The sequence below is a fragment of the Hibiscus syriacus genome, unplaced genomic scaffold, assembly GCF_006381635.1.
Source record: "Hibiscus syriacus cultivar Baekdansim isolate YM2019G1 unplaced genomic scaffold, ASM638163v2 tig00110057_pilon, whole genome shotgun sequence".
Classification (NCBI taxonomy): Eukaryota; Viridiplantae; Streptophyta; class Magnoliopsida; order Malvales; family Malvaceae; genus Hibiscus; species Hibiscus syriacus.
The window spans coordinates 1,215,387-1,225,800 of record NW_024062581.1 but is presented as its reverse complement, the minus strand read 5'-3'; the positions used below and the strand labels follow the sequence as shown (position 1 = coordinate 1,225,800).

The window sequence follows — 10,414 nt, the reverse complement described above, 5'->3', positions numbered from 1 at the left end:
CCTTACGTGAAGCCAGCTCAGATAAGGCGCATATGACCATCAGCGCCTTTCATGACGTGGCGCAAGTTCAGACGAAAATCTGCATCATCCGCGCCTTGTTAGAAAGAGTGATAGATCGGTAAAATTTAGAGAAAGGATGTCTGACAGATAATTATTAACTGTCATGATAATATTTCGATAAAAAAATCCTAAAACAATATTCTTTTTCAGTCATATCATCACATTGACCAAAACTATAGTCCATATCAACACAACATTTATCATTTAATAATGCAATGATAATTTTACATATAAAATTAAATTTAGTTCTATAATTATATCAATTTACAGATCAATGATATTTCTAATTCAAAAATAAAATTTTGGTGATACTTAATACTGGTTTATCCTAAATTTTTAGATTTATGTTCGTTTGATTCAGTATAATCCAAAATTCCAAATTGGTCGAATGTAAAAAAAAACCAACAAAAAAAAAAGTCTATCTGCGAAGAAATCTGACTGAATCACGCCTCTAAAAAAAGATAATTAAACAAAAAAATTTATTTATACGCCTGGTGTAGTTCCTATTCAGGGGTTGTTTGCAACCTGTCGACAATGCAATCTATCTCATTTACTTCTCTAATGCAGGAAAGTCCTTTTTTCCTCATCCGTTCATAAACCTTCACTTCCTTTCGAAATCTCATTTTTCTTTCTGGGTAATTCCCATTTCCCAATCTTTCTAACATTTCCTTATAAATCCTACATGTTTCTCCCTCTTGTTTTTGCTTCTTCGTACCGAATCTAATAGTGAAGAAGAAAAGTTCAGTTTTTGAACAAAAATGAAAAACTCCAAGAAAGATTCGGAACTGGTGTGGGATCAGATTCCCATGAGAAGCTCGTCAGGCAACCCACTTGTTTCTGGACACCCGACACGACCAATCCCTAAGGTCATGGTCTGGTTGATCATCTTCGTTGTATTTACCTACATTGTCTACACACTCAGTCTCTTAACAACCTCAGCTCAGCGAACCATGGAAGATACCCCATTTACTTCTTTGCTGCTTCCCAACAAAACAAGCTTCCCATCTCCGCCGTTGGTTCTCAAACAAACGGCTGTGATATCGCCACCCAGTTTCGGCCGTCGTGATGTCCGAGAAAACCAAGCGGTGGCGATGGAAATGGGTCCAAAGCAGACTGAGATTCAACATGTTGTGTTTGGAATAGCAACTTCTTCAAATCTATGGCAGCAGAGAAAAGAGTATATAAAGATTTGGTACAAGCCGGACAAAATGCGCGGCGTAGTTTGGCTAGACGATCACGTTAAATACTCGGCCGACGATAAGCAAACCCTTCCACCGTTTCGAGTCTCCAGCGACACTTCGAAGTTCCCTTACACGAACCAGAAGGGTCACCGGTCGGCGATTCGGATCTCTCGGATCGTGACGGAGACGCTGAGGTTGAAGATTGATAACGTGAGGTGGTTCGTGATGGGAGACGACGACACCGTTTTCGTAACGGATAATCTGGTTAGGATTTTGAGGAAATATGATCATACTCAGTTTTATTATATCGGTAGCTTGTCCGAATCTCATATTCAGAACATTTTTTTCTCTTACGGCATGGCTTACGGTGGCGGAGGCTTTGCCATTAGCTACCCATTGGCTAAAGCTTTGGCAAGGATGCAAGACCAGTGTATTCAGAGGTATCCCGGCTTGTACGGCTCCGATGATCGAATGCAGGCTTGTATGGCTGAACTCGGTGTCCCACTCACTAAGGAACTCGGTTTCCACCAGGTCGGCGACTCAGTTTTATCACTCTTTTTTTACTATTTGTTTATTAAAGTGCATTATTATGGGTTTTCCAGCCCTTTTTTTTTTGGTATGAGTTCAATACTTGAATGTTTGTCTCTAATTATGATTTGGGGTCAGTTTATCGTGATTGAGAATAGTGGACACTGCCACTTTGGGCGGCGAAATTAGAGATCGCATTCCATCGAGTAATATCAGATAAAAAATTAAATTAATAAAATTAAAGAATCATATTTTATAACTTAATTTTTTTTTGAATTTAATCTAGTTATTTGAGTTTTTATTTAAATTTAGTTAGAAATATATATAATTATATGTGATATATATATAACTAGAGATTTGAGTCGAATTTTAAAATCAAACAATTAATTTTTAAAACTTAAATTTTATCTAAAAATTTTTAAGTCTGAAATCATAACTTTTAATAACGAATCAAGTCCAATTATCTGAAGTCGAATTATACTCACTCGAAACAAGGTTTTTTGGACATTAATTTGCTAATTTCAGTGTTATCAACCCGGGGTAGATGATGATTATTTCGGAGAGTAGACGAAGTGGAACCCACGTGTTGATAGTGTTTTAAACCTGGTTTTGTCGCACAATTATGTCGTCTTTTTGCTCAATTGCAATTCTGGTACGTGGTTGCCACGCACTTTTGACTCAAAGGACACAGCTTCAAGGGACGGGTGGGGGCTCGCTGCACACCAACCCCATGTGTTCGTGGGGCACACGAGACAGTTGTTTGATTTGTGTGCATTTGTAGATTAGATGTCTTTTATCTAAGCGATGTTTTTTGTTTAGTGCTCATAGTGGAAATGGTTCATTGCTGGAACTACTTTTCCACTAATGTTAATGCTATTGACTTTTCACTTGTGATTTTGTCATCCAATACAAATCTGATTCCAAGTTCTTTTCTCGTTGGTTTATGCGTTACAATCAGTATGATGTCTACGGCAACTTGTTCGGACTCCTCGCCGCGCATCCGGTCACGCCATTGGTGTCACTACATCATCTTGATGTTGTCGAGCCTATTTTCCCTAATGTCACCAGGGTTCAAGCCCTTCGCCACCTTATGTTGGCCGCTAAGTTCGATTCCGCCGGGTTAATCCAGCAGTCTATCTGCTATGACAAAGCTAAGGGTTGGACCGTCTCGGTTTCGTGGGGATTCGCCGTTCAAGTCTTCAGAGGAATCTTTTTGCCGCGGGAGATCGAAATGCCGTCGAGAACATTCTTGAACTGGTATAAGAGAGCGGATTACACGGCGTATGCGTTCAACACTCGTCCTGTTAGTCGAAATCCATGCCAAAAACCTTTTGTGTTTTACATGTCAAGTGTGAAAATAGATTCTCAACTGAATCAAACCATGAGTGAATATGGTAGGCACCATGCTCCTCACCCGCCTTGCAGATGGAAGATGGCTAATCCCGATGAACTTGAAACGGTTATCATCCATAAGAAACCGGATCCTCATCTGTGGGACAGAGTAAGTTGCTCTAGCATTAGATTATTTGTTACTTCAAATCATGCACCATGATAACTCATTCATACTGACATTGGTATTTTTCTCATCGGCAGTCACCGAGGAGAAACTGTTGCAGGGTCATGGAATCAAAGGAGCCAAGGACTATGGTGGTAGATGTGGGTTTATGTAAGGATGGTGAGGTTAGTGAAGTATAGTACTGATTGATTTTATACAGCTTCTGGTTGTTCTTACAACCTTAAACCCTGTCTTTTTATTAATTCATATCCCCATGTGTCCATTTATTTATATCTGTCTGCAAATGTGTAGAGACAGTGATCAGGGGAACAAACCAAAAAAAAAAAAATACTTGTATGTTGTATAAAAAATTGCGGTTGAATACTAAGTTTAAACGTTCAATTGGTCCGGTTTCAATCATTGTTTTCCATCTCAATGACCTTGACAGAAGCATGGATGGAACAAAGGGGTTGGTCGAGTGATAATCCTTTTGAAAATTTCAAATCCTCGTATAGTTTAGTTATTTTTTTTTATTTTATATTTATAACATCCCCTAACATAAAATTATGAAATCATACGTCCCTTGATGTACAGAAGTGCTTGATTACAACTTTAACATTTCTTGATTATGGTTAAAAGCTTTCCATGGGTACATTTGTGAATGTGAAAGGGAGGGTTTGGAGCAAAACAACAGTGAGGCAAAGCATGGATCATCGGATTCCAGTGTGGAGGTCAATTTGGTTGGTGTCATTATTGAAGAAGTTGGAAGGGACCAACTGAGGTCGCCTCTAGGGCTAGGGAAAGGTTGGTGGGTCCACATGTACAGAAGTAGTCAAGTAGAAGGACCGAGAAACACTTTCTGTGAGTCCAGACAATTTTTTATCAATTGAAGGTAACTGCCCCAAATTAGGAATCTGGAGTGGTCCTACTTCGTTTCAACTTTCAAGGCACCCTTCCTTTATTATTTTGTAGGGGCAGTTGACATCACTATATCTATAACTAATATGTATTCCTGGAAGCCCAATATTGATCGGGCCTGAAAATCGATTTGATATTGACCGACCCGAAATCCGTCTTAAAACGAACAAATGTAATAATTTTGGAATCAACGTACATTATAATTTAACAAATGGGTTCCAATGAAACCATCTATTGCTTTAATTTACGTAGACAACCATCAAACAATTATCTCCTCTAAAACAAGAACAAGAAAGTGTCTAGCCAAGCAGCATGGTAGCTAAGCTACAATAACCGTATATATTTGATAAGTAGATTTAGATTGTGAGATTTTCTTGAATGGCAGTAAATGAACCCACAATTTTTCCACCCACATCTGGGAATGTTTCACAGCCAGGAAGTGCCTTTACTTTGCCCATCCGATCGACTTCGACCGGATACTTGAGTAGGTGACCCTTCAGTTCTGTCACTTCATCAGCTATGTATTGTTTCCAGTTTTGCTCACCCAAAGACCGCACCCGTCTTATGCAATCTAGACTCTCCGGTCGCTCGAAACTCTCCTCAAGAGCTCCAATATGCTCTGCCCATAGTGACATCCTATATCCATAAACCTGCACTCATTGCAAGTGAAAGTTATTTAAGTCGTGGTCTAAATATGCAAACAAGGACCTTACGTATCACCAAAACTATACAATATATAGTGATTTAAGATCAATGCATTGGAATGTAGCATCTCCGCTTACTTGCCCACATGGATTGTATCGTTTGCTTGAGCCGGTATGGCGAGGCTGATAAGCACCCATCGCTATTTCAGTGTCTCTGGTGCCTTCCATTGAGCGCTGGTTAATGTTAGCAGATCCTATTATGACATACTCGTCATCGACTATCATACCTTTAGAATGGATGTAAATCATAAAGCGCCGGCTCTTCTTTGCAAGTGCCTGTTTTAACAGCATTTGGTTCATTTTCTCATGGATGAGCAGGCTGGAATGTTAAAGAGAAAGCTGAGAGGTCTATATAGGTAGGCAAGGGAGGTACCTGAGGTGTATCCGATGCAGTGGGATCTCTAGCATTTGTAGAGTTTTCTCTGCCTACGGCCTCTCGGTTACCAAGACAAAAGAAATTCAGAAAATCTTGAGGCTCATATCTGTTCTCAAGTCCAGTTTCCACCAATGCCTTGTAAATAATGTCATACATCATTTGCATCGTTTTATGCTGCACAAACCAACAATTATACAGTGTGAATAAGATGAGTTTGGGAGCATTCTGCCGAGTTTGAAATGAATGTTACTGCCTGATACGTAGTCTAGCACGCAAACAATTGATGCTTAACATATAGAAGTAATTTTCGCCAAAGGTAATTGAAGTGTACCTGCCAAAAGAGAATCCTTTGGATAGGAGCGCTGGTTGTAACTCCTTCTGGCCACATCGGGATGAGAATATAAACAGAAAACCTCTCATTTGATCTGATTTTGTTAGCAATTTTCAGAGCAATTTCCATTGGAATTAAATTGTTTGCACCTTCAAACAAAAGCCAAAAGCATGCTTAAAACCAATTATTTGGAGGTTTGCAGTATGAACAAAGACATCAGTATGAATAAGAGAAATGGATGTAGTCAGTCCATTCCAGCCGTTAGGGGATGGAAGTTTGCAGTTATAAATGCTTCGACTAGAAAGAGATCTTATGAAAGGTATGACAAAGTGAACAATTTGGAATGCTGTCTCTATTTTCTCATGAACATCTCGATAAGGAAAGATATCAAAACTTCAATAGATAATTAAGTTGAAAGCTAATTTTTCATGACTCGTTTATCTTTCGTTCCTTTATTTTTCATCTTAAAGGAAAACTTTCTTACCTAAATCTTTATGTGCATCCCAATTATATGATGATCCAAGAAAGTACTGATTCTCGATGTAGATGAAGCGTTGAGCAGAACGGATTGCATTCACATATGCTGTGTGTATGCTCATGTCTATAAGAATATTCTTCCCACACACCAAGTTCTAAACAAAATATGAGCATACAAGTGGGTTATACTTTGCTAATCTTTCAACAATGGTTGATAAGAACAGCTAAAATCCACAGGCTTCTCTCACCATTTTTATAGCATCTTTTGGATCATCTGGAAAACCCTTCACAGAGTTGGAATCGATTGAACGGAAAACCTTCATAGTAAGGAATGCAGGAACAGGTAAAAAGAACTGGAAAACTCAAATACATAACAATAAATTATTAACACCAACAGCTCATTCACGTGCAAAATACCTGAACATGCCAAGTTTCAGGATCGTCTTTGCTCAAATAAGGGATTTCTGTCATCGGAACAATTTCAGCAATCCTTTCAAGCTTTAGTAATGCATCGTCAACTGAAGTCTTTAGTTTTTGAAGCCCGTGAGGTTTAGAAGCCTTTAACCAACGCTCCTCGAAGTTGGTCAGTATGTCATAAGCAGCGGGGCCGTCAATTCGACAATGCATATCATGCCAAGGTTCTCTTGGACAACCAGCTTTTGGTTCCTACAGAGGGTGAAAGATTAATGCCAGTAAAATAGTTTGCTCATGTTGTAGATGATTCCAACACCAAGGCTTTCTATATTCAAAGAAGTATGTTCCACTTCATACCAAACACTGTATGTATATACTGCATTAATACCATATATATATTGATCTAGTTACAGAATAATCTAAAAACAGTTACTGTTCAACTGACACATTCATCGCTTATATGTATATGGTTGCACCAAATCATATTGGACAGTCGATAAACATGTTTCCTCTCAAATATTGCATAGAGAAAATCAAACAATGGGGAGAAGCGATGAAAGCGAATAAGTTACCGTTAAGCAAGCGTTGTGATAGTCATCTTTGTGCACTGTTTGCAGTGTTCTGAAGAGTGGATGGTTTGGATTATCGTACCGACCCTTGCACAAATCAAGACCACCAATAAATGCTGTAATCTTTCTTTTGTCGTTACCAGCATCAGCATCAACAATTACAGTTTTCTGATGATGGGTATAGATTGTTCCAGTTTCCTGGTAAGAAAGGTCAAATGACAGCTTCAGAGTATTTCAAATGTAAATAGCACCTAAGTGACATTTCCCTGATCAGAACACCAATAAACGTTTTTGACATAGTGCATTAATCATACCAACCTGCTTTTTTACCCAGCTTCCTCTTCCAGCAGATCGAGGGCAAAGTAATACTTGCACCGAAGAGTGCTTGAAAAAACGGCGAGTCTCTTCATCATTTGTATCCATGAGTCCATCCTGCAAACCCTAGAGGCCATCAGTGTATTCAAGGCTTCAAGCCAAAAAAAAATGACTAATTGCTACTTGCAGGACAAAACAAATGAATTGGTTCTTATATGACATATGTTACCAACACTCCTTAATTACTCGAGATGGAGATTCTAAAAGGACATAAGGAAGAAAAGTAGCCTTTAACCTACAAATGAATTGATTCTTATATGAAATATGCTAGCAACACTCCTTAATTACTCTACGGGATTCTATAAGGACAGAAGGAAGAAAAGTGGCCTTAACCTAAAAAGCCTTATCAAAGCTAGAACATGTTATTACAGATAAAATCAAGACAAATTCTGTCAAAGAAATAAGATTAGTTCCAATATGATGACTGCAACAGCTAATAACTATGCTGCTACATAAAAGTGCATGGCTCGTGATTTATCGGCTGTACTTATAAACTCGAGAAAAAAAAGGTATTTCTTCCAAAACCAGTATAAACCAGAAGTTGTAACTTCAATTATGAGTTAAAAACAGAGAACCTGGAAACACAAAATAACAGTATTTAATTTTTAATTGTTATGCAATTTGTGGAACATAAAAACAACATAACAAAAAAGGCGTTTGTTCAGTTGCTCACCGTTTTACATCCTAAAATGCTCCTAGAAGTAGGATCATCCCATACAAGAAGCAGCACCCGCACACCTTCCTGTGATTTAAGTTTAAGAAGATCGCCTAGCGTTGTATTGGATGCCATGTTGATTTCACGAACAAGTCTGATATTATGAAACACAGACCATCCTGCAATGTATATCAAACGACGGGCCTGTCCAATAGCATTACAGATGTCCTGCCAGCAACTCCCGTGCTCATATCGAACATTGCCATTAACCTTCAAATTGGGAAGGAAACCATCATGGACATGAGCATCTTGATATAGAGTAACTTTGCATCCTTTTCTAAGAGGGAAGTATGTACCAGGGACACCATGATAGTCAGGACCTGAACCTAATCCTCTATGGTAAATAGCCACTTGCTGGATTGGGATGTACTGAATAGATAATGTCAAAACAGCTCCGGGTTTACAAGGCTTCCCATTGTCATTAAGGATAGGGAAGGTTCCTTCAATTTTTGTGCCTGAGCATAGCTGTTCTATCGGAAGACCGACAGCTCCCATGATCTGTGAGCCAACAACATCACTGTCTTTGACAACAAAGTGGACTTCAGAGGCATAATGTGCAACGGGGACGTTAAAGTGTTGCATCCAAACCGGATTCTCGGAATTACTAATAACAAAAGTCCTCCCAATTACAGCACCCGCCACAGAGATTGTAACGTAAGGATCACTGGTTATCTTATGAGGCATATGGCTTTCGATTTTGCTACTAACTTTTATGTTGAACTTTCCAAACATATCACCTAACTTTTTGTGGAACATATCCATGTTAGGAAGGTTTTTGGCCTCCTTGACCCAAATATCTAAATTCCCATGTAAGAGCAACAATCGCAAGGACTCTGTACTGGTCTTAAATGGCAGGATTTGTTGGCCCTGACCATGGCTGGAGCCTCCAAAGGAGAGAGTTTCATGGAAAAATGTCGTAGCCATTCGAAAATTGAACCAGAGTGTATTCTTAAGGAAATGGTAGTGGAATAAATTTGGGGTAGCTGTAAGAAAACGAAAGATGTATTCTTTTGGATGAAACAAATTGGAGAAGAGAAGAACAAATCTGGGTGTTGGAGGAGATTTGAGGGTATATCATATGAAAGAGAAGAACAAGAGTTTGAAATGGTAAAAGAAAGTGGGAGGCACAGATGAACAAGGTGTTCTTTGAAAAGGCAGGCGATGGGGTCGATAAGTACGCAGATATAGTAAACAATTCAAGATATTGAATGGCATTATTGAATGAGTTGAAGGAAGAAGAAGAAAATCTGAACCACCCAATAAAAAATAGTCAAAAGAGGACCCGTGGCCATTAGTTTTTTTCCCGCGGAAGAATATTTGTGCATGCAAGACATGGAAAAAGAGTATTACAAAGCTGAGAGAGAGGAGGGATGAAGATTCCTATGCAAGTGTAGATATTGTGCAAGACTAAGTCCAATGAAAGAATAGAGACAAAAGTTTTAAGTTGGTTTTTTTTTTTTGCTGAGAATGTTCCATTTAACGTTCGGCTTTCTTCCATTAATTATCAGTAGTAGTTTCTTGTAGGGGTGGGCTTCCTTGGTCAAAACGATGCCGGTCATCGGCCGCCACGACACGACAAGTGATAACGACATTCACAACTTGCATCTCTTTCTGTATTACAAATATCCAAGGCGGAACATAGAAGAAAACCTACCATTACCATCCAATCCAAGCTTGGTTTCGTTTTCATTTCTCATGTGAGTCATCACTTCTGCCTAAACCGTGTACGGTTGTGGTTTCCTATAAAAAAAATAGAGTGCGGTTATGTTTTAATCACTCGTGTTTTTTTATCCAAAATTATATTTAAGGTCACATTTTGATGGCACATCATTAAAAAATAAATATAATTATTGATGATGTGATATTATCTCATTGTGATATATTGATATTATTTTAATTTTTTTAAAATAAATAATTAAAATATAACCAAAACATAATATTAAGTGATTAATATGAAACTATAAAAATAAGTGAATAGCTAAAAACGTCAAAGAAGGTGGAAGCCGCCGCCCAATAATTCTTGATTGTATGGCAGAGTCATCACGAGTGAAAGGATCAAAAGCATATAAAAGAAGAGAGAAAATGTCAAAATGATTAGCTGAAAACACATTAAATAAAAGTCGTATATACCTATCTAAGATTCACTCATGAATATGCAGAATGTTAGCATCCAAAGTTAATTATCACGTTACAGTGGAGTTCAAGGCTGACAGTGAAATTAAATTCTCCATTAGTTGCACCTCATAACGACAATTTCATTCAATCTCAGAA

At 38.3% G+C, this 10,414-nt stretch overlaps 2 protein-coding genes across 2 annotated transcripts; one reads left to right on the top strand and one right to left on the bottom strand.

Moving 5' to 3' along the window:
* The first annotated feature begins 623 nt into the window (after positions 1-623).
* Positions 624-3,599, top strand: LOC120214286. The gene is made up of 3 exons (XM_039212222.1): positions 624-1,772; positions 2,728-3,270; positions 3,363-3,599. The coding sequence occupies exons 1-3, from the start codon at positions 819-821 to the stop codon at positions 3,462-3,464; spliced, it is 1,599 nt and encodes a 532-aa protein (XP_039068153.1). The 5' UTR covers positions 624-818; the 3' UTR covers positions 3,465-3,599.
* Positions 3,600-4,509: 910 nt separating this feature from the next.
* LOC120214315 (phospholipase D beta 1-like) lies at positions 4,510-9,311 on the bottom strand. Its single transcript, XM_039212237.1, has 10 exons — positions 8,102-9,311; positions 7,372-7,485; positions 7,057-7,251; positions 6,488-6,736; positions 6,319-6,387; positions 6,078-6,225; positions 5,594-5,742; positions 5,260-5,436; positions 4,965-5,162; positions 4,510-4,832 (listed from the first exon to the last, which is right to left on the bottom strand). Exons 1-10 carry the CDS (start codon positions 9,065-9,067, stop codon positions 4,539-4,541), a joined length of 2,559 nt encoding a protein of 852 aa, XP_039068168.1. The 5' UTR covers positions 9,068-9,311; the 3' UTR covers positions 4,510-4,538.
* Between the last annotated feature and the right edge of the window lie 1,103 nt (positions 9,312-10,414).

Excerpts from the sequence above, each read along its gene's own strand:
- LOC120214286 (XM_039212222.1), top strand. The coding sequence starts at position 819 with ATGAAAAACTCCAAGAAAGATTCGGAACTGGTGTGGGATCAGATTCCC. Across the intron at positions 1,773-2,727 it reads AGGAACTCGGTTTCCACCAG|TATGATGTCTACGGCAACTT; the intron begins GTCGGCGACTCA and ends CGTTACAATCAG. Across the intron at positions 3,271-3,362 it reads ATCCTCATCTGTGGGACAGA|TCACCGAGGAGAAACTGTTG; the intron begins GTAAGTTGCTCT and ends TCTCATCGGCAG.
- LOC120214315 (XM_039212237.1), bottom strand. The coding sequence starts at position 9,067 with ATGGCTACGACATTTTTCCATGAAACTCTCTCCTTTGGAGGCTCCAGC. Across the intron at positions 6,226-6,318 it reads CAAAAGATGCTATAAAAATG|AACTTGGTGTGTGGGAAGAA; the intron begins GTGAGAGAAGCC and ends TATTTTGTTTAG. Across the intron at positions 4,833-4,964 it reads GATACAATCCATGTGGGCAA|GTTTATGGATATAGGATGTC; the intron begins GTAAGCGGAGAT and ends CAATGAGTGCAG.